The 21,646-nt window shown below is 57.9% G+C and overlaps 9 protein-coding genes across 9 annotated transcripts; 7 read left to right on the forward strand and 2 right to left on the reverse strand.

Annotated features, from left to right (window-relative positions):
- Window positions 1-892: 892 nt before the first annotated feature.
- Window positions 893-1,771, reverse strand: CGCA056_v011687 (NADH-ubiquinone oxidoreductase 20.8 kDa subunit; the record flags this gene model as incomplete). The annotated part of the gene is made up of 4 exons (XM_037326933.1): window positions 893-1,045; window positions 1,156-1,288; window positions 1,425-1,652; window positions 1,734-1,771. The coding sequence occupies 4 exons, from the start codon at window positions 1,769-1,771 to the stop codon at window positions 893-895; spliced, it is 552 nt and encodes a 183-aa protein (XP_037174610.1).
- Window positions 1,772-2,391: 620 nt separating this feature from the next.
- On the forward strand, window positions 2,392-3,594 carry NUP57 (Nucleoporin NUP57; the record flags this gene model as incomplete). Its single annotated transcript, XM_037326934.1, has 3 exons — window positions 2,392-2,725; window positions 2,790-3,436; window positions 3,490-3,594. The coding sequence occupies 3 exons, from the start codon at window positions 2,392-2,394 to the stop codon at window positions 3,592-3,594; spliced, it is 1,086 nt and encodes a 361-aa protein (XP_037174615.1).
- A 2,127-nt stretch (window positions 3,595-5,721) lies between these two features.
- Window positions 5,722-8,946, forward strand: CGCA056_v011689 (putative glycine dehydrogenase; the record flags this gene model as incomplete). Its single annotated transcript, XM_037326935.1, has 2 exons — window positions 5,722-8,830; window positions 8,885-8,946. The coding sequence occupies 2 exons, from the start codon at window positions 5,722-5,724 to the stop codon at window positions 8,944-8,946; spliced, it is 3,171 nt and encodes a 1,056-aa protein (XP_037174614.1).
- An 820-nt stretch (window positions 8,947-9,766) lies between these two features.
- On the forward strand, window positions 9,767-11,421 carry CGCA056_v011690 (Carboxypeptidase Y-like protein; the record flags this gene model as incomplete). The annotated part of the gene is made up of 3 exons (XM_037326936.1): window positions 9,767-9,995; window positions 10,048-10,131; window positions 10,187-11,421. The coding sequence occupies 3 exons, from the start codon at window positions 9,767-9,769 to the stop codon at window positions 11,419-11,421; spliced, it is 1,548 nt and encodes a 515-aa protein (XP_037174011.1).
- Window positions 11,422-14,334: 2,913 nt separating this feature from the next.
- Window positions 14,335-15,477, forward strand: CGCA056_v011691 (uncharacterized protein; the record flags this gene model as incomplete). Its single annotated transcript, XM_037326937.1, has 1 exon — window positions 14,335-15,477. The coding sequence occupies one exon, from the start codon at window positions 14,335-14,337 to the stop codon at window positions 15,475-15,477; it is 1,143 nt and encodes a 380-aa protein (XP_037174012.1).
- A 1,494-nt stretch (window positions 15,478-16,971) lies between these two features.
- CGCA056_v011692 (uncharacterized protein) lies at window positions 16,972-17,967 on the forward strand (the record flags this gene model as incomplete). Its single annotated transcript, XM_037326938.1, has 1 exon — window positions 16,972-17,967. The coding sequence occupies one exon, from the start codon at window positions 16,972-16,974 to the stop codon at window positions 17,965-17,967; it is 996 nt and encodes a 331-aa protein (XP_037174013.1).
- Window positions 17,968-18,742: 775 nt separating this feature from the next.
- CGCA056_v011693 (putative WD repeat-containing protein) lies at window positions 18,743-20,206 on the forward strand (the record flags this gene model as incomplete). The annotated part of the gene is made up of 1 exon (XM_037326939.1): window positions 18,743-20,206. The coding sequence occupies one exon, from the start codon at window positions 18,743-18,745 to the stop codon at window positions 20,204-20,206; it is 1,464 nt and encodes a 487-aa protein (XP_037174562.1).
- A 393-nt stretch (window positions 20,207-20,599) lies between these two features.
- Window positions 20,600-20,884, forward strand: CGCA056_v011694 (uncharacterized protein; the record flags this gene model as incomplete). The annotated part of the gene is made up of 2 exons (XM_037326940.1): window positions 20,600-20,723; window positions 20,793-20,884. The coding sequence occupies 2 exons, from the start codon at window positions 20,600-20,602 to the stop codon at window positions 20,882-20,884; spliced, it is 216 nt and encodes a 71-aa protein (XP_037174014.1).
- A 291-nt stretch (window positions 20,885-21,175) lies between these two features.
- On the reverse strand, window positions 21,176-21,477 carry CGCA056_v011695 (uncharacterized protein; the record flags this gene model as incomplete). Its single annotated transcript, XM_037326941.1, has 2 exons — window positions 21,176-21,322; window positions 21,397-21,477. The coding sequence occupies 2 exons, from the start codon at window positions 21,475-21,477 to the stop codon at window positions 21,176-21,178; spliced, it is 228 nt and encodes a 75-aa protein (XP_037174015.1).
- Window positions 21,478-21,646: the final 169 nt, after the last annotated feature.

Here is a 21,646-nt window from a genome sequence, read left to right on the forward strand (position 1 = left end):
GCTTATTCGTCAGAACTTTGTTGCATCGTTACGCCCGAGGGAGAAAAGACCCATCTCACGCTGAGATGTCTCGGGTGACTGCTCAAAGGTGATATATGCAGTCTTGACAGCTGAGAAACCACGCGGGGCCAGATTCCCGACGGAAGCTTGTATTCAGTATCCTAGAGAAGGCCTTCGACTCATTCTCACCGTCCTTGCGGGACACAGTCCGGAGGAGCCCTGACGGGCAGTGGAAGGAAACGTTGCACACCATCAAGTGACAAGGCAAAGTCAATACAGAGACAGTAGAGCCGGTCCTTTCCGGTCTCAAGCGGATGACAATCCCTCTCGATATCGCCAGAGCGGAAGCGGCCTCCGGCTTTGCAGGACACTGATCGGCGTGTCTTGCGGGACGTGGTCGTTGATTGGCGTGCGTCGTACGGCACATGTCTATAGCTGCGATGATGGAAAGATCGACGCGGGGCACTATGCTTAGAGGTTGCAAAAAGGTTTGAGGGGGTTCGGGTGTTGGCGGGGAGCTGCCTCTGAGATGTTGCTCGAAAGGAGGGGCGGAGAGGGGGTTGAGGTCGGATGAGGGAGGGGAAAACGCATGGCTGCTGTCGTCTCCCGACGGCGGCTGAGAACTGCGAATTCCCGCGGGGGGAGATGGGGCGATGGTCCTGTCGCTGTTAGCTGTTTGCCATCGCTGGCTGAGTGTTGTCTCGACGCATAGCAGCAGACAAACACGTCGAAGAAGAATGAGGCGAGGACGAGAGCCGCAAAGCCATTGGTTGATCCCAGGTCTGATTTATGACATATGTACACAGCGTTTTTCTATCGCCAGCCTACATTTCTCTCTCCGCCTCAACGCAAAGCCAAAACAACGTTTCCCCGCATTCATGAATCCAGCCGTCTACGACGCCTGCTTGCTGCCCTCGGCCTTTGACGGGGGGATGAAGGGCTTGCCCTCCATGGTGTTGATGGCGACATCGGCGTAGATCATGTGAGGGCGGAGCTCGACGGGGGTGACGCCGGGGCGCTGGTCGGGGATGTGCTTCTCCAGTTTCTGTAGCGGACGTCAGCTTATATTGTGTGTAGAATCTGGCCAGCAAAGATGTTTCCCTCTGCAACGAAGCAATTCGGGGTCTTCCTGGGCCATGGGTGGTGATAACGTACCAGGTTCTCGTAAACACACTTGTTCAGCTTCCACTCCATCGGTCTGCACTGGTAGAGCTGGTGGTTGCGGTTCTCGATGCAGGTCCAGTGGGCGCGGAACTGCTCGAGGCAGTGGGTGTTGATGTCCTTGATCCTGTGTTTGTTCCGGTCAGCCTTCTGTCGTGGTTCATACCGCCCGTATCATATATCTCCTCCGTAGCCCCAACCGAAGGTCCCCTCGCAGCCACCATATCCATTGACAGCCAAGAAGGGAAATAACCATAACGTACACGCTGGAGGCGCATCTCGTGACCCGGCGGCCCTCCTTCAAGCAGTCGAACTCGCCGCGGCCCGCACTGTCCGTCTTGCACTGCATGAAGTCGTCATTGTATTCGCGGCAGCGGGCGCCGATGAAGTAGGACGCAGACAACAGGGGCGCGGAGCTGGCGCCGACCTCCTTGACCTTGGGGATGTCGTCGGGGAGCGGGGCCGTGTCGACCTGCTGCTGCTGGTTGAATCTGTTCGCATATCCGGTGATTAGCTTGCTGTTGATGGAACTTTTTTGGCGCGGAGGGATGAACTCCCGCCGATTGGCTCACGGGGCGCCAATTGGTGCGGCGGAGGGAGGTGAAGACATACTGGGGCCGTCGGGAAGACATTGTTGCTGTTGTGGTGATGGCCGCGGGGGTGGGTGGGAGGACGGGACGTCGGGGACGGATTCGCGATTGCGTCGTCTGGCGGGCAAGCTTTCGACGGCTACGGACGCTTGGGAATTGAGGTGAGGTCGATTTAGCGGGTGTCTGATTGGTTCGGTTCGATGGCGAGGCTGGAGTGGAGCCTTGCTCTGTGGCGCGTCCCGGTGTAGGTGTGGCTGCTGCTTTCGGTGAAGCTCAGGTCAGGTCGGGTACCTGCGAGCTCCGATTTATTATTTTCGCGTCGCCGTTGCTTGGGGATCAGACGCCGACACTTTCAAGGGTAGCTTTCCGGTGGTGAATTTCGCACCCGCAGCCCGATTGAAGATTCTCCTGCGACATCTGCTTGCTGGCTCCTTCCAGAAGCACGATTTCATTCTTCTTTTTCCGTCGTTTTGATACCCGCGAAGGCCCTTTATTTTCCCATTTTCCTTTGACGATGCAATAAGGGTCCCCTGCATTGTTTTCTTCTGCGAACCGACTTTGCGCATCAATCTCAACCTCAGCCTTGCGACCACGACCGATTGACGCCCGAAGTAACGGATAAATCACTCGCATCGTCGCCATGAGTTTATTCGGAGCGCCGAAGCCCGCTGGGCAGACGGGCGGTGGCCTTTTCGGCGGTGGAGGATTTGGCAGCACCTTGGGGCAGTCGACGCAGCAGCCGCAGCAGCAGCAACAGCAACAGCAACCAGCCCAGCAGCAGGGCGGCCTCAGTCTGTTCGGCCAGCCGCAGCAGAACCAAGGAAGCACCCTCGGCTTCGGGCAGTCTTCTGCCCAGCCTCAGCAAGGCCAACAACAACAGCAGCAGCAGCAGCAGCAGCAGCAGATGCCCAGCCTGTCGCAGTCGCAAGCGCAGCTGTCCAGCTCACTCTGGCAGCCTGGCAGAGACACACCTCGTACGTGGCCCCCTTTCACCTTCCTCTTACTGATTGAGCATCCGTCTGACCATCTACCACGCAGAGAACCAAAAGCCCATACCCGAGCAGATGGCCCTCATCATCGAGAAGTGGAACCCCACGAACCCCAACTGCGCCTTCAAGCACTACTTCTACAACAAGGTCGACGAGGCCGCGGTGCCCTTCTACAAGCCCGGCCCGCACGAGGACCCCAAGGAGTGGGAGGAGGCGCTGCAGAAGAAGCCCGCGCCGGGCTTCATCCCCGTCCTCTGCACGGGCTTCAACGGCGTCGCGGCGCGCCTGCAGACGCAGAAGAAGGTGGTTGGCGAGCTCAACGTGCGCCTGCACCAGATCAACGCGAGCCTCGACGCGATCCTGTCGCGGCACGACCTCGAGACGAGCGTGCGCGCGCTGGCGGCCCGTCGGCGGCACGTGGTCCTGCGGGAGCGGTGCCTCGCGCTCGCGGCGCGGGTGCAGGTGCTGCGCAACCGCGGGTACGCGATGAGCGGGGACGAGGACGACCTGCGGCTGAAGCTGGCGGAGCTGGAGCGCAGCGTACAGGACCCGGCGCTGGCGGCGAGGGAGGAGGAGCTGTGGAGCAGACTGATTGTGTTGAGGGACTATGCGGACCAGCTGATGAAGGAGGCGAACAAGCCTGCCTTTGCGAGCGGCGAGGGTCTGAACGAGGAGACGGAGCACAAGGCGAAGAAGGTCAGTTTTCTTGTTGAGAGGCTGGGTTTGATGCAGTGGCTAACTTGTTGCAGGTATTGGAAGACTACGAGAAGCAGATTCAGCACCTCAAGAAGGAGGTCGAGTCGATCACAAAAGACTTTGAGCAGTGGGAGAAGGAGCGTAACCCTTCGTCATGAGTCGAGCGAGGAGGGTTTCGGGTTGAGTTGTCAAATTCTTGTTATAATAGAGGACCGGATCGGCGCGAGCGGAAGCTGTTTTCATGTGGGAGTAGGAACCATAGCTCATCGCCCATGAAAGGCACCAAAAATAAGTGAGGAGCACGTGGAAACGCAAGAAGACGGGGTCCCTTGGGTGTCTCTAAAGTCGTGATGTTCGATTGTCCCTGGATTCCGATGTGATCTATAGTCATAGCCCATCCATACCAGCCGTTTGTACATTTGTACACATGATATTTTTACAACGGGGACATTCTAATTGTCCCTGTACACCCGTCTCCCAGCCATTATGGCTCTACCTGCCGTATGCTTCTGCGTCTGCGGCATGTCTTTTGGAGGGTCTGAAGCAGATGTTCTGCGTCTGTTTCTGTTCTTGGGCCCTATGGCAGGCCCATGAGGTGCATGTTTGGTCGGTGATGGTAATTTACAGGACCTTGGAGGCGAGGTCGACGGCGAAGGGAGCTGTTGATGGACGGTCAGTAAGGGCTCTTGAGGCTTGATGCTGGTTGTGAGGGCACTCACAGAGGTACAGCAGGACGGCAGAGACGAGGACCTGCTGGACGGTGAAGCTGGCCTCGGCCTCCATCTGCTTGATCTCCTCCTCGGAGAGCTGGGGGGGCGCGACTGCGAGACACAGCCAGGTCAGTTATTTCAGTTCTTTCCGAAGGGTGCAACAGTGGGTACGTACATCCTCCGAACATTTTGAGTGTGGGGTATTAAGGTATCGACGGGACGGAGAGGTTGGTGATACTTTTGCTCTTCTGCGCGTGGCCCGGTTCAGCGATGATGTCGTCGCAAAAATTTAGAGATAGCTGCTGGATGGGTCCCACGCACTATCCAGCCTGGGCGGTACGTACCTTACCTTTCCACCTGGTGCGGCTCTTTAGTGGTGGTGGGAATGCTCGAGTTTCTCACAGTGTGCGCAGCGGGTGCCATTTCAACATGCACTCGGATTTGGCCACCGAGCGTGCTCGGGTAGCCATCCGTCGGCCTGATGCCAGCACTGGAAACACCACACAACGCTGTGGTGGGGGAGCGCCACCCCTGTCCCTGTGCGGCTCGCGGTGCGCACCTCTGAGTGGCTGGATGGTCTGATTTTGGCACAGTCATCCCGGGCCGAGGATAGCCCGTCGCATGTTTTGCAGTGTTGGCTTCGGGGGCCCCCAGGATGGAGGGGTGCTTGATGGCTGGGGAACTGCACATGGAGCCGGATGGTTCTTATCGGGCTGGCTTTTAGCGCGCTTATCAGCGGACCTTAATATTTCTGTCGCGATAAGGATTGGCGGCGGGCGGTTTCTCAGTGTGCGCTCATCCATTCCTGGCGCTGCGCTCAACCCGCAACGAACCGAAGGGGTGGTGGTTCCTTCGGGCTGCCCAGGTACCTCTCATCATGCCTTACCGTACTGAGGCCGGGTAGATCCAATACCAGTGAGGACCCTTTAGCAGGTGGTAGGTGGGAGCTGCAGCAGAAGCGGCGGTAGGGTGCTCGACTCAGAAACGGCCATCCCGGGACTCCCAATGGGACCCTTTTACTTGGACCTTACACGCCTCAAAAAGCCAAAAATTCAAAGACGTTTGGCAGCCGGCTTCTCACCGACTTCTCCAAATTCGAATCAGCCAACTTACGGCCATTGCTGCGCGTCTTCTGCAGCGTTTTCATTTGTGTCTCACTCGACCAAGGTAGATAAAGATCCTGAAAAAGTCTCCGTGTCATCGTGTTTGAATCAACGGACGGGAGAAGGAGCGCGCTGTTGCTCTGGCCCCTCCACCCTCCCCCGTCCCGAGTCGGTCTCAAAGGTGGCGACAAGGGTGTTGCTTTTCGAGCGCAGCGGCAACGATATCGGTCTTCGGTCCCCGATCCGAGCAGCTCATACAAGAAAGACACCACCACCACCGCAACGGCTCGAACTTCTCGTTCACTCGCCTCTCCTTCCCTTATCCTCTACTCACAACTTTCTTCACATAGAGGGTTCGTCAGTCGCTGTGGTCTGACCAATCTCATTCCTTTTTTTTCTTCTTCCAGGGAAAAAGAGAGATTATACCCTCCCCCCTTCTTATCGCCACACACATTCCTACACATTCACAGCCATGGCATCACTGAGGTTGCCCCTCTCCCGCCAGCTTCGGCTGGTGGCTCCGCGGTCGAGGGTCGTTGGTCGCCAGACGGCCCCCTCACCGTGGGTTTGCAACTCTTGCGTTGCCTCCGGCATGGCCCCAAGCCGTGTCACTCGCGTGAGGACATTCTCCGCGATGACTGCCCACGCCCAGGCGACGAGCAGGCAAACTTCCGTGGACGCCTCCCTTGAGCCGCTCCAGAGGCCCGAGTCGTTCATCCCCCGCCACATCGGCCCCGACGTCAGCGACGCCGAGGCCATGCTCAAGGCGCTGGATCCCCCCGTGAAGACGATTGACGAGTTTATTGCCCAAGTATTGCCCCCGGATGTCTACTCCGAGAGGAAGACGTTCGCGTGGGATAATGAGGGCCCAATGGACGAGAGCAAGATTCTGGCAAAGGCGACGGCCTGGGCCAAGGCCAACGAGGCCGCGCCGAAGCCCTTGATTGGCGCCGGATACAACCCGAGCGTCACTCCCAGAGTGATTCAGACCAACGTTTTGGAGAGCCCTGCGTGGTACACCAGTTACACGCCCTACCAGCCCGAAATCAGCCAGGGCCGTCTCGAGTCGCTCCTCAACTACCAGACCATGGTCTCTGACCTGACGGGTCTGCCGATTTCCAACGCCAGTCTTTTGGACGAGGGTACGGCCGCCGCCGAGGCCATGACCCTGTCCATGAACGCGCTTTCCAGCTCTCGCGCGAAAAGGCCCGGCAAGACCTTTGTCGTGTCCGACCTTGTTCACCCCCAGTCCATCTCCGTCCTGAGGAGCAGGGCCCAGGGTTTCGGCATCAACGTTGAGGTTGTCGACATCAGCAGCGCCGAGGACAAGATCAAGGCCCTGGGCCAGGATTTGGTCGGTGTCATGGTCCAGTACCCCGACACCAAGGGCAAGGTTGAGGACTTCAAGGGCCTTTCCGATCTCGTGCACTCCCAAGGCGCCCTTCTCAGCGCCGCCACCGATCTTCTGGCCCTGACGGTTCTCACTCCCCCCGGCGAGTGGGGTGCCGACATCGCCTTCGGCAGCGCCCAGCGTTTCGGTGTTCCCCTCGGCTTCGGCGGCCCCCACGCCGCTTTCTTCGCCGTCAAGGAGGCCCACAAGCGCCGCATGCCCGGCCGTCTTGTCGGTGTCTCCAAGGACCGCACCGGTCGCCGTGCCCTGAGACTGGCTCTGCAGACCCGCGAGCAGCACATCCGCCGTGAGAAGGCCACCAGCAACGTCTGCACTGCCCAGGCTCTGTTGGCCAACATGGCTGCGCTGTTCGCCGTCTACCACGGTCCCGAGGGCCTGAAGGAGATTGCGTCGCGACTCATCCGCCTTGCTCGCGGTGTTCAGGCTGTTGCCGAGGCCGCCGGCTTGGAGACCGAGCAGAGCGGAGCCAGCCCCGACGGCAAGGTGCTTTTCGACACCGTCGTCATCAAGGCTGGTGACAAGGCGCAGAAGATTCTGGAGGAGGGCAAGAAGGCTGGCCTGGGATTCCGCGACTACGGAAACGGCGATGTCGGTATTAGCGTCAACGAGCACGTTAACGAGGAGGTGTTCAACACTATCGCTACTGTTCTCGGCAACGTCACCGGCGCCCAGACCGCCGAGGTTGCGAGCAAGTCCTACGCTGCTCTCACTGAGAGCATCACGGAGCTTATTCCTACTACTCTCCGCCGCCAGTCTGAGTACCTCACTCACCCCGTTTTCAACACCCACCGCAGCGAGACGGAGATTCTCCGCTACATCCACCACCTGCAATCCAAGGATCTCTCTCTGGTTCACTCCATGATCCCTCTCGGCTCTTGCACCATGAAGCTCAACAGCGCCACCGAGATGGCTCTCATCTCTCTGCCTGGCTTCTCCACCATCCACCCTCACACTCCCGCCAGCGAGCTCAAGGGCTACACCGCCCTTATTGAGGAACTCTCTGAGCAGCTCAAGGGCATCACTTCTATGGACGCCGTGTCTCTCCAGCCCAACTCCGGTGCTCAGGGTGAGTTCGCTGGTCTCCGTGCCATCCGCAAGTACCTCGAGCAGAAGCCCGACGGCAAGAAGCGCGACATCTGCCTGATCCCCGTCTCCGCCCACGGCACCAACCCCGCCTCCGCCGCCATGGCCGGCATGCGTGTCGTTCCCGTTAAGTGTGACCCCGTCACCGGCAACCTCGTCATTGAGGACCTCGAGGCCAAATGCAAGCAGTACGCCGACCAGCTCGGTGCCTTTATGGTCACCTACCCCAGCACCTACGGTGTCTACGAGCCCGGCGTCAAGAAGGCCTGCGAGCTCGTCCACCAGTACGGCGGCCAGGTCTACATGGATGGCGCCAACATGAACGCCCAGATCGGCATCTGCTCCCCTGGCGAGATCGGCGCCGACGTCTGCCATCTCAACCTGCACAAGACCTTCTGCATCCCCCACGGCGGTGGCGGCCCCGGTGTCGGACCCATCTGCGTCAAGGAGCACCTCGCCCCCTACCTCCCCGCGCGCTCCGCCGACGCCGAGGAGGCCATGGTCTCCAGCGCTCCCTTCGGCAGCGCCGGCATCCTACCCATCAGCTGGGCCTACAACGCGCTCATGGGCAACGACGGCCTGCGCCTCGCGACCAAGGCCGCCATCCTCAACGCCAACTACATCCTCTCCCGCCTCAAGCCACACTTCAAGATCCTCTACACCAACGAGAACGGCCGCTGCGCACACGAATTCATCCTCGACGCGCGGCCCTTCAAGGAGACCGCCGGCGTCGAGGCGATCGACATCGCCAAGCGCCTGCAGGACTACGGCTTCCACGCGCCGACGATGAGCTTCCCCGTCGCGAACACGCTCATGATCGAGCCGACGGAGAGCGAGAGCAAGGAGGAGCTCGACCGCTTCATCGACACGCTGATCAGCATCCGCGAGGAGATCCGCGAGGTCGAGGAGGGCAAGCAGCCGCGCGAGGGCAACGTGCTCAAGATGGCGCCCCACCCGCAGGCGGATGTTATTTTGGGCGATGGCGAGGGCAAGTGGGAGCGCCCGTACTCGCGCGAGAAGGCGGCGTACCCGCTGCCGTTCTTGCGGGAGAAGAAGTTCTGGCCTAGCGTAGGCCGTGTTGACGACAGTGAGTTTTCCCCCTGAGGTGGATGTGTGAGTGATGGCGGCTAACAGGATGCAGCATACGGTGACACCAACCTCTTCTGCACGTGCCCTCCTGTCGAGGACACCACCCAGGCGTAAAGCAATGATTGCGCGCATCTCATAGACGTGATACCAGCAGAGAAAGACAAAGACCGCCCTGGTTCTATATCATGACTGCATGACGACATCCAAGGATAGGACCCGGGGCGCTGTTGACTAATTCAACATTCGACGGTGCCTTGGAGATTCCATTCGATATACGTTATACATCTAAATATTTATGATGCTTTTTTTTTTCTTCAACATTTTACATCCCTACAAGCGAGCGGGGATATGAGTTCCTACGATTTCAACAGGGGATACACATTATATAAGGGGTTATTGGGGGTCCAGTCAAGAGACCTACAGGGAGTTCAACAACATGAGGGAGATATGGGGTATGCATTATGGGTTACGTGTTGTATTTGGTAGACTGGCATAGGGCCGGAAAATGAAATCATCAAGTTCACTGTTCGTGTTACAACCGTGAGGCGATTGAGATGATCATGCCTCGGATAACATCCGTAGCGTCATCGACAATCTCATATGCCGTATTTCGGCGATAAGAATATTCTCCAATTCAAGAACTATCGTCGGAACATTATCGCGAGCTGACTTTCTTGGGATTGGGCCACCGTTCGGGGGTTCGAATCCCACCGACCCCACTTTCCATCCGGCCTTCCTTATCGGGACGCCGTGCCAACCGCTCAGTAACAAAAACATGCGGTCCGGAACCTTGATGTCTTAATCTCAACTTCATTCCCTCATCGCACTGTCACTTCAACTGGGAGCGCTCTTACTCGATCCACACTCTGTGAAAGGAATAATTGCGTCCCTGGCTGACACTTACACTTCCTGGGCGATTTGAGAACCACCCAAGATGGCTCGTCTTGCGGCGTTGGCGCTCACGGGCCTCACGCTCATCGCGCGCCTCACCGCGGCTGTCGCGACGCAGGCCGACATTGAAAACCCCGAGTTCATGACGTTCTCCGTCCCCGAGCACCCCAACCATGCCATCCGAATCAAGGAGCAGAGCGACGAGATCTGCGCTGCTGGGTCGCGGCAGTGGACCGGCTGGTTGGACACCGGCGGCAAACACCTCTTCTTCTGTGAGCCATTCGTTCTTCATGCTCATGAGACACTCACTGACCGACACAAAAGGGTACTTTGAAAGTCTTAACGACCCCGAAAACGACCCCCTCAGCCTCTGGATGACAGGCGGCCCCGGTGGCAGCGGTCTCGTCGGTAAGTCCCAACCCATACCCGTACCAAACTCTCACGAAACTGACATCAGCCCCAGGAATGATGCTCGAGCTCGGCCCCTGCCTCATCTCCCCCTCCGGCAACTCCACCATCCACAACCGCTACGCCTGGAACTCCAACTCGTCCATGATCTTCATCGACCAGCCCGCCGGCACAGGCCTCTCCTACCACGACCCCGGCGTCCCGGGCCCCGCCACCTCCGCCGCCGCCGCCGCCGACATGAACGTCTTCCTGCGCATCTTCTACACCGCCTTCCCGCGCCTGCGCTCCCTGCCCTTCCACATCGTCGGCGAGTCCTACGGCGGGCACTACATCCCCACCCTAGCGGCCGAGATCGTGCGCTACAACACCGAGTCCCCCGCGCCGGATTTCAAAATCCCGCTGAAGAGCGCGATGATCGGCAACGGGTTCGTAAGTCCGCGGGATACGACGTGGGGCTACTACGAGACGCTGTGCACGACGAAGCCGGGCGTGCCGGCGCCCGTGTTCAACGAGAGCTTGTGCGGGCAGATTGCGGCGGCGCTGCCGCGGTGCATGTACCTCCAGGAGGCGTGTTATGCGTTCCCGGACCCGATTGTGTGCGAGGCCGCGGGGGCGTTTTGCTTCGGGCACGTGGACGAGCTGTATTACCGCGACGTGCGCAAGGGCGGGCGCAACCCGTTCGACATCACGGCGCCGTGCGAGACGGAGAGTATATGCTACAAGGCGGGCGACGGGATCGAGGAGTATGTGAAGAGCGATAAGGTGTGGCGGGCGCTGGAGGTGCCTGCGGCGGTGGACCGGGAGAATTTTACTCTGATTTCGATGGATGTGAACCACGCTTTCGAAGTCGCCGGGGACGTGTTCCTGAGCACGGAGAAGGAGGTGAAGTATATCCTGGAGAAGGGGGTGGATGTGCTGATTTACAATGGAGATTTGGACCTGGCGTGTAACACGGCGGGGAACATCCGGTGGGCGGAGAAGTTGGCATGGGATGGGCAGGTTGAATTTGGGGCGAAGGAGTTTGGGGTGTGGTTTGCGGAGAAGAAGGGCGAGGTTGTGAGGGCGGGGAGGTGGAAGGAGGTTGTGAAGAGGCTTGCAGGCAAGGACACGAGGTTCGCGTTTGTGACGGTGGAGGGGAGCGGGCATATGGTGCCGTTGGACCAGCCTGAGGTCGGGTTGGAGATGGTGAGGAAGTGGATGTTTGGGAGCTTTGAGGAGGCGGCGAAGGGGGGTGTTGAAGTCAAGGTTGGCGGACAGGGCAGAGAAGAGCAGTGGTCTTTGGGGTTGTAAAGAGATTGATGTTCTGTTAGTCCGAGACTGGAAGTTGACGATGTTGAGATCACGGATGGTTTTGTTAATTGCTCAGATGGCCCAGAATGTATTATGAGAGTCGGCCCATGACACCTGACGTTAATCGAGAAGCAGGATTTGATGGGCCAACAACGCTGATGCAATTCATCAGATCGGCTTTTGGAAACAGACTGAATGCCAAACATTGGTGCCTTGATTGCGCGTCGGCGTGATTGACACTGCATCATGAACCAAAATGATACATCTGTGATATTCTGGTGACTGGGCATATGTGAAAGCGATTGAAAGCAGGAACGAAAGCATCTCAGCCATTTTCATGTCCTCGGACCACGATCCGACAACCTTTGGTGTCACCTGAGGCCACAATGGCTCTCAGAATTGTTCCAGCGAAGTTGACATCAGTCTTGTGTATGCCGTCTCAATAGCTATCAGCAAGATTGCTAGGATCGAGCATCACGGATTGGAAAGGTTGGCTTGAAGTATGACTGTCAGCCTTGCCCGGGCGGTTTATACGTCCGTTGGCTCGAAGGGCCAAGACGTCTTACATGTTGGCCCTCTGCATGTCATCATCAGATGTGGAAGGTATCTACCGATGATTTGAGTTGCGACGGCAGCATCGGGGCAACGGTTAATGATCCTCCACTTGTAAGAATTCGGGATATCAGATGCGTGCGATATGGCGACCCGGAAAACGACTTGAACGGGGCCGCCCGAGTTCCGGGGGAAAGGGTGCGGTGATTGACCTTGATACGGTGATTGTCGGGTTGCAAAAGTACTCCGCCGACGTAAGAGTGGCATCGTCGATGTTGCCAGCTCATTGCTGGCTTGTTGGTCCACCTCAGTGGAGGTTCGGATCTTGGCTGATAGTTGGTGGATCAGTCTCGGAAGATATGACTGCTGAAGAGACTGTGGGATAAGGAGTCTCATCAATCAGTCGGCGAACAAGCAACTGGTCGAGGTCAGTTCAAATTGCAGTGCAAATGCAGCCCAGCCCAGGATAGGGTGGCTTGTCTTGATGGCTGAGTTGACGGGAGAAGTCCGACGGCAGTTTCTCAAGCAGGCGGAGTTGGATTCGATAGTCGGTCAGCCGTTGCCAAGACATCCGAGTGAGTGAGGGAAAGAGGGAAAGAGCGTTGGTCTCGAAGGATTTGGAAGGAGCGCCATCCCTGTCGCTTTAGCGTCTTCAGCCGACCCACTCATAATTGTGTGAGACCCACTTCCACGAGCTGGGGCGCACAGGCGCCCCGAGCAGTGAACGAACGGCAGGCACAGGACACTTTTGGGGCAGTTGCCGCTTGAGCAGCGGGCACAGATGAGGCGGGAGGGCCTGGACTGGGCATCTTTTTGAAAGCTTCAACTTCACCCGATGGTTGATCAAGGGAGACGTCGACAGCAACAACAGCAACTGACAGACGGCATGATTGAGATTGAGGCGTCTCTATGGCGGAAGCCATGCCATCAAGAAACATCTTTTCCCGTTCATCTCGTCATCAAGGATGAGCCATGCCATGCCATGCATGCCCTTGGGCCATAGTCCTCCACCGCGGGCATCCTCCCAGCTTGACATCTCAAAGTCAATTGGACACGCCGCCGCTCACGTTACACAAGCCAGGAGGTGGCGCCCGCGTCTGGACGCCGTCAGATGGGACTGCGGTCCGAGGATGCCCTCCCAGGTCCAGTGCTGGTTCCGACGTCGTGGGAGTAGCGTTGTAGGGCTAAGGAAGAAACCCTCAATCCCCAAAAGGGTCGCCTTTGACCATTGCAACTGGCCAAAAGTCTACAGACTTTGACTCTGCATACAGAAGTCGGACCTACCAAGCTCGGCAACATCAAGACGAACTTGTATGCCCTCCCACGGGCGCTTCAACGACCTGACATCCCCCCCATCCAGCCAGTCACCACCGCCCATGGAACCTTCGCCGCTGTTATGCATCCCAGCGAATCCTTCAACCGTCTTTCTCCATCATTCAGCCCTGTCGAGATACGTCTGCCGCTCTCAGTGTCAATTTGGCCATGTTGCCCAAACCAATGGACTACGGAACCAGAGGCATCTTTGTAGGTCAGTTCCGTTTTGCTAAGATGAGCTCTGCTGTCTCTTCATTGCAGCCAACAAGGATCAAGGCTTTTACATCCTAGCAACCCAACCTGACAAGGCCAAGGCTTGAGCTCGCCGGCAGCAGCACGCGAAGTTGAGGGAAGACGAGAGACTGGTTCATTGCAACACAACCAGAACCATTCAGACGGCTTGAACTCCCACCCTCGTCAATTCCATGCTTTCTCTCCAGGGCCCATACCCACAGTCCGGGGATAATTTCTGCGCGCCTTCTTCCACCCAACAGTCCCCATAGAGCTTCCAACCCCTGTTGCTCTGCGGCTCTGGACCCCTTTATGGCGCCGACCCTCCGATGCTGCCCTGGGATTCTGCCGGTTCTTCTTTCGCGCCATCTGCTGTGCAAAGAGCAGAACTATTTCCCCCCAAGACCCATCAAGTCTACCGGCATTGGAGAGAAGCAGGAATTGGCCTGGATTTCTCGCAGTCAATCCCCGCTTGCTTCTCCCATCTCAAAGATCTTCCATCCTCGCTTCCACTTTCGATCTCCCAGAGTTCATCCCAAAACCAGCAAAAAGCTGCTGCCTGCCAACAAGTGGACGTGATTATCCCGACATCGCCTCCAGACATACCACGGCGTCGGTTCCGAACCGCACCTAGTGGCACGGCTCCGCAGCCATCGGCGCGCTTCGAGACCCCAAGTCGCATACAGGACTAGACTCCTGTGTGCAGACCGTCTTGTCCTAGCTCCTCGACTACCCCGTCTCGCGTATCGGGTCCCGTCTGTTGTGTTGCACTTCTCTGGTCCCTGACCCCGCGATCCTCCACGGTCGCCGCCTGCCATGGCGGCCACCGCGACATCGTCCTCGTCGTCGACGGCAACGAGTACCTATAGCAGTGTTGTCGTCACCAGCTTCCCCTTCAATCCTTTGACTACCCAATTCGTGGCGCCGACGTACTGTAGTGGCATTTACAATGGAGCCGTCTACATGGTTGACCCCCAAGAAAATTGTCTGCCCACGAGCCATTCGAAAGACGAGACAGCATACTACTCACCTGGATATGTCTGTCCTGAAGGGTATATGACGGCCAGAGTCGACAACAAGGGCGTTCACAGCATCACGACAGTGACTTGCTGTCCTTATCGCAGCGATATCATCCTCTCGGCGGTCGACCCTGCCACGCTCTCTGGCCAGTGGATTGGGCTCTTCTGCACATGGATCGCTCCGGAGGGCACGCGCATCGACATCGTGCACACCGCCGATACGAGCACGTGGATTGAGCAAGAGTATGTCACTTCCCCGGGCGGTGTCAACGCCTTCGGCGTCCGCATGGTCTACCAGTCGACCGACATTGCTTCAGCGACAGCGACAGCTACGGTCTCCGCTACGAGCACTGGCAACGTGACTGCGCCTCAAGAAACCTCATCGCCGGGACTATCCACTGGAGCATCCATTGCCATTGCGGCTGTCGTCCCAGTGGTCGTTCTAGGCCTGATTGCTGGCGCCCTGTTCTGGTGGTGGAGGAAACGCCAGGCGTCCAAGTACGACCACGTAAACGGCAGCGGAACGCCTCAGGGCGCAAATGGGATGCCACCCGCAAACCCCATGCAGCAGCAACTCCACGAAGCACCGTCAGTGCAGCAGTACCAGGACCCAAACGCGTATCAACAGCACCAGCATCCGCCTATGCAGACGATGCCCTCCGCACAGTCCTTCCCTTCGACATACCCGTCATCAACAGCGGCACCATCTAATCAATCGCCCACCGTCCCTTACTCTCAGCAGTACGGCCACAATGGAACGTACACCAGCTACGCGGGATACAAGCCCCCGGAGGCGACGGAGGAAAACCCAGCACCGGGGCAGACGTTCACATCGGAGCTCCCGGCTCCCGTGCCGAGGGAACTCCCGGAAGACCGACCGAGCCACACGCCCTCGGGACAACATATTGACCACCAGAAGATGATGGGCATACCGAAGTGAAGGAGACAACAGCGGTGGCTGGTTTAAGCATTTGGCGGAGTACTCGGCATTTTTTCTGCGGGACGGCGCGGCGTTGGGGCGTCGTGTCTATCCATCTTGCCACGACCGATCCAGGCACATGTTTTCCACATTTACACAGCGTTGCGCGCAATGCTTATTACAGTAGCATCCGAGGCAAACACGCCGAATTGAACGACTAATAATCAGACATACTCTCTTCAAACCCCACATTGTGTGCAGTCCTCCGGTCGCTGCGTTCGAGACGGCTGGCAGGCGGCGAAAACCCGTTTGGATGATCTGCCGCGATGCCGCCTGTCCGTCTCACCATCAGCACCAAAATACTTGCGCCTTGCTGGGCTGGCAAGGGATGTGGCTGAGCCTTGGAAAGCTTAGCTTGTTCGACGCAAATGTATCGGCTACTTAGTGCTGACACCTCATCAAGCCACCCAGCTCGTAGCGAGGACTTGATTGGCCACAAACGAACATCTAGCCATTTCAACGCCAGATTGCACTGCTGGTGGTCAAAGGAGCCAGTCATTGTCATGTTCACAGACCAGCCGACGGAGCTATGGATTTTTGAAGCAGTCGAGCCTGGCACAGCCATCCCGTCATTACAGCCGCCACCTGCCTTCTCTACTTACTCTTCAACCCCAATGTTACTCGACTTGGTCCTCTCAACGCTTCAGTCTGAAGAAAAAGCAACAAAGCTGCAAGTATTCCTTCATTATCAGGTAGCGCCGGAACTCAATGTGGTCAATCAGACAATGAGACGTGAGGGCGAGCGAGGTATTCTCGGATCGCACAGGGAAGACGAGCCCAAAAGTCTCACACGCTCCTTTGCACTGCAGATGGATATCTGAGAAGTTTCCAGGAATCAGGAATGCCTACCAAGTGGTAGTAATTGGCACCTAAACCATCGGTCGTCACGGATGGACACACACCTGACGGCCTCGACCCCCTGGCGAAGGATTCGCGAATGGTGCGCTGCGGCGGCGATGGCCCTTGGTCCCATCCATTCTTAGCGTCGCGTTTCCTTAGTGTACGAATGTCCCTTTGGCGTCTGCCTACGAGCGGATCCTCTCAAGCATGGGATCGTCATTGGACTTTCGAGCCAGTATGAGTGGCTGGCCAGGACGGAGGGAGTGAGAGCATAGAGAGCAAGACTAGTTCGAGCGAAGGATTCGTCAAAACTAGTTTGACTCCTAATAGCCCTGTTCTCCTGTTCAATCCAAGTTTCTTCCTTTCTCCTTCTTTTTCCTTTTGTTTTCCGCTTCTGCGCGTGATACCCGACTAGACTTGCTCGCTGTCACTTTGCGAATTGCTTCGCTCTCATGTTATCAACGCGTTAGAATCCACAAAACAACCTCATCACATTCACACGGGGACCCATCAACGGCACAGGGATTCCCCATACAAAGCCCCCAAAGTCCTTTCGATCAGGCAAACCGCCCCCAATCCAACTCCTGGGCGCCATTGCGACAGAATCATCACACAATGGCGGCGGCAACATCAACCTCGAAAACGCGCTACGTCGCCTCGACCTTCCCCGAAAACCCCCTGCCGACGAAGAACTTTGACCCGCCGGCCTCATGCTCCGGCGTGTACTGGACAAACTCCGTCTTCGCGATCGACAATGACCCGGCCTGCTTGCCGAACAAGTTCAACGGCGCCAGCACCGCCTTTTACTCCCCTGGTACTGCTTGCCCGACGGGCTACACCGTGCAGCCGCAGTGCTCCCGGAACAATGGAGTGCGCAGCATCACTACCGTGACGTGCTGCCCGCACCGCGGCGACATCACAATGTCATGTGTGGAGAACGACCTGACTCTGGCAGAGAGGTGGGAGACGCAGTTCTGCACGTGGATGGCGGGCCCAGCGACGGTGGTAGAGTATACCCTCGTCTCGGACGGAAGCACGTCGAGCGCTGCGGCGACGATGAGTGATCGGGACGGAATCAACGCGTACGGCATCCGGATGGTGTACCAGGCAAGCGATCTAGTCACAAACACCGCATCGGCGACGGCCACGGGCACCGACAGTGGGGCTGGGACATCGAGTACCGGTGACGGCAGCAGCGACTCCTCTGCGAGTGACGGGCTTTCGACGGGGGGCATCGTCGCCGTGGCGGTTGTCGTTCCCGTCGTTGTCATCGCGATACTTGCAGGTCTGTTCCTATGCTGGAGGAGGCGGAAGCACAAGTATGCGGGCGTACAGCAGACGCAGCCCGGGCCAGACGGGCAGACGCCGCCTCAGCAGACCGCGTACGCGTACCAGAACAGCAACTACCAGGGCAGCAGCTACGCGCCGAGCGAGATGGCGGGAGGAAGCGTCGCGGGGTATTATCAGAACGACAAGGTGCTGCAGCCGGGACAAGCGGTCGCGGGGCAGCAGTTCAAGGGGTACCCGCACCAGACGCCGGCTGCGCCTGCTGAGTTGCCGGTGGGAGAGGCACCGGCGGAGTTGGATGCTAGCGGAGGTAATGGGAGGTAGTTGGCAGAAGGGTTCTTGATAAGGAGAGTAATTTCGAGGTGGATATATCACGGTTCTTTGTGAGATTGTCGAGGGACTTTTCAGCATTCAGATGGGCATGTAGGCGACTAGCGGGAGTTGAAGAGGGTGATTGGGGTTTTGTTTCACAACTTCTTCGCAAATGATATGTTCAGTAGAAACATTCAAGTGATATGATAAACTGTAATAAAAGAAACAAGACTCATCAAATCTACATTGAGACGCGACTTTCCAAGAGGGTTGAACTAGAAGCTTAAGTCAGCGCATCATCATCGCTGTAGCCGTGGGATAGCGAACGATGATCCAGGATAGGAACTCACCGGAGAAGCAGAGAATTTTGATAGCGAGGTTAGAAGTTCAAATAGTGATTGTGATCTGGAGGTACGCATCGGACAATCACACCGACCAAGCTCCGTGCCGCCGACGACTGGGGCAGCATCCCCCAGAACGATGCCCCCAGCGTCACCGGGCCCACACCGCCTGCGCTTCCTGGACAAATTTTACCCCGCCACCCCGCCATCCAAGCTGCAAAAAAATTCACCTCTGCGCTGCTGCCGACCCTGCTTATCAAGCACGCAGAACTTCCTCGACGCATTAATAAACCACATCCTCTGGTTTCTGCGCTTCCTTTTAATATCCAGATACCCAGCGCGGCCGACGAATCTTTCCTGAGAGTCGACAAGCGCAACCCTCTCTTCAGCGCAATCCCATCAAAAGAGACCAACCCGAAGAAAACCGACCGAAAGAAAAGCCCAAAATGTCCGGCCACAACGACGACCACGAGGAGCCCGAGATGCTCGGCGCTGACGAGGTCGGTGAGGAGGTGAACATCGACAACGACGACGTCGCCATGGACTCGGACGACGACAACGAGGAAATCACCCTCCATAACGACTCCGTCGCCTACTTCGACGCCCACAAGGACTCCGTCTTCACCGTCGCCCAGCACCCCATCCACCCGACCATCATCGCGACTGGCGGCTCCGAAGGCGACTCCGACGACGCCCCCGGCAAGGGCTACCTCCTCTCCACCGCCGCCGCCGCCTCGCGCCCCGTCCTCCCCGCCTCTTTCTCCGGCGAGACCCCGCAGCAGAGCACCAGCCTCGACGCAATCTACCCGATCGACGGCCACACGGACAGCATCAATGCGATGGCCTTCACCCTCCCCAAGGGCGACTTCCTCGTCAGCGGCGGCATGGACGGCAAGCTGCGCGTGCACGCCGTGCGCGTCAACTCGCCCACCGCCGAGGCCGCAAGCGTGCAGATCAAGTTCATTGCCGAGGCGCAGGAGGTCCCCGAGATCAACTGGATCGCGCCCTGCCCGTCGCCGCAGTACCCCAACACCATCGCCCTCGGCGCCAGCGACAACTCCGTCTGGGTCTACACCATCGACATCGCGGCCGGCGGCGGCGACCCCGCCAACTGCCTCCAGCTCGTACAGACCTACTGGCTGCACCAGGCGCCCTGCACCGCGGGCGCGTGGACCCCCGACGGCAGCCTGCTGTGCACCGTCGCCGAGGACTCGAGCCTGTACGTGTGGGACGTGTGGGGCGAGGCGGCGGCCAAGGGGCTGGTCGAGAGCAACGGGCAGACGACGGTAAGCATGACGGCGCAGGACCAGCGATTCGAGGTCGAGGGCGGGCTCTACAGCGTGGCGGTGGACCCCAAGGGCGCACTCGTGGCGGTGGGCGGCGCGGGCGGGGCGATCCGCATCGTCAGCCTGCCGCGGCTCGCGAGCAGCGCGCAAGCGGGCAAGGGCGGCAAGAGCAAGACGGCGGCGGACGTGGCGGCGGGCGGGCAGATCCTGGCGAGCCTGCAGACGGCGTCGGACGGCATCGAGACGCTGAGCTTTACGGTCGCGGCGGGCGGGCCGGGGCAGGCGTCGACGCTGCTTGCGGCGGGCTCGGTGGACGGCAGCATTGCGGTGTTCGATGCCGGCAGGAGGTTTGCTGTGAGGAGGAGCTTGCCTGGTGCGCACGAGGATTTCAGCGTCGTCAAGGTGGAGTTTGTCAAGAACTCGTGGCTGCTGACGAGTTGCGGCATGGATGGTGTTGTGAGGAGGTGGGATCTGAGGGCGGCGGACGCGGGGTTGGTGAAGGAGTGGAAGGGACACATGGGTGGTGGCGAGGGCGGTGGTGTGTTGGGATTTGTGCAGGGTGAGACCGGGGAGAGGGTCGTCACTGCTGGTGATGATGGTGTTGTTCTTGTTTTTGAGGCTTAGAGGGGGTGTGTGTTGAGTGGAGGATTGAATATGGTTTCTTTATGAGGGGATAGACAAAAATGGGGTGGTATGATACCGCGACAATGCGGAATGATTTGCTGGACCAGATAGGTTCTGATGAAATGAGATTCACGTTTAACTGACAAAAGAGGTTGTTTCTTGAAGGGCTTTGTGTGGAAATCAAGATGGTTTTGTGAGGAATGGTTGAGATTAGGCAGTGAGACACGGTCCTTTGAGTTCGTCTGATGGCGAGCGGGACTTAAAATGGACGGTTTGCGACTTTGGCAGGATCTCATCGTCAATCTTTACCACTTGCAAAAAGTTCGTCTACCCATACGTCACTCAACAGAAGAACGGGCATCGCATTGTCGGCCGCCCGCGAATGACTGCCAAATGGCCCAGTTCCAATGGGACCAGGTCCTCGGACTGACTTTGATGGTCTGCGGCATCATCCAGTTTCCACGAATCTGCTTCTGTCTGGCAATGTCTTGGTTGTCCTGGAAGACCGTCGTTGTGTGTAGGTTTCTCGAATCACTGCGCCCGGCAGCTCGTGATTGAGAATGAGATGTTAACGTTGGCGGTTTAGGGTATGCTGTGCTAGGCATATACCCATTCTTGGAGAACATTGCGGGACCATTAACGAGGGCGCTACTGTTGGACCAATGGAAGACTGGGTAGTGTTTGCTGGTCTGGGTGGCATAGTCACGGGCAAATCGTTCATAGCATTCAAATGAGGGCTTGCACCCTCGTCTCAGTTGTGCTCAACATACGCCATGACCTCACACTTCGCAGCTTTGACCATCCGTACAAGTGATTAGAGATTCATTTATTAGGCTTCATATCTCGTTAGACTACCTCGTGTAGTCACCACTTTGCCAACCGCTTCGTCAACGGCAGTCTTTTCTAGTGGTATGGTAACATCCTCTCTCCCTTCGTCCCTACTGACCAAGCCCATGCATGCATGCAGTCTTAGTTGGAGCGACCACCCTGGCCAACGTTGTCACCCTTGGCGAGACCCTGGCTTTGGCCTCCGCTGGCGTCCTTGCCGTCGATGGCAAGGCCCTTCTCGATCTCGGGCATGGGCGCGGTCTTGTCAGCGCGGTCGACGTGAGGGTCCTGTGACGAGCTGTTAGTATTGGGGTTCAAGGAAATAGTCGGGGGGGGGGGGGGGGGGGGGGGGTGCGCCGAACCTTGATGGCACCAGCGCCGTGGACAATGTCGTGGCCGGCCTCAACGGCGTTGTCAGAGGCACCGGATCCGTCGCGAGGCATGATGATTGATTTCGGTGATGTATATGAAGTTGTGGTAGCTGTAAGCTGGTTGTGGTATTGCTTCGGGAAGCTGTTCGTTTTTGTTGTTGATGAAGATGTGAAGGGTCGTTTTGGCTGAAGGATTGGAAGTCACAGATGGAAGGGGGCTGAGGAAGCTGTTTAAAAAGAC

The sequence above is a fragment of the Colletotrichum aenigma genome, assembly GCF_013390185.1.
Source record: "Colletotrichum aenigma strain Cg56 chromosome Unknown KSG_Cg56_contig08, whole genome shotgun sequence".
In the NCBI taxonomy this organism is placed as follows: Eukaryota; Fungi; Ascomycota; class Sordariomycetes; order Glomerellales; family Glomerellaceae; genus Colletotrichum; species Colletotrichum aenigma.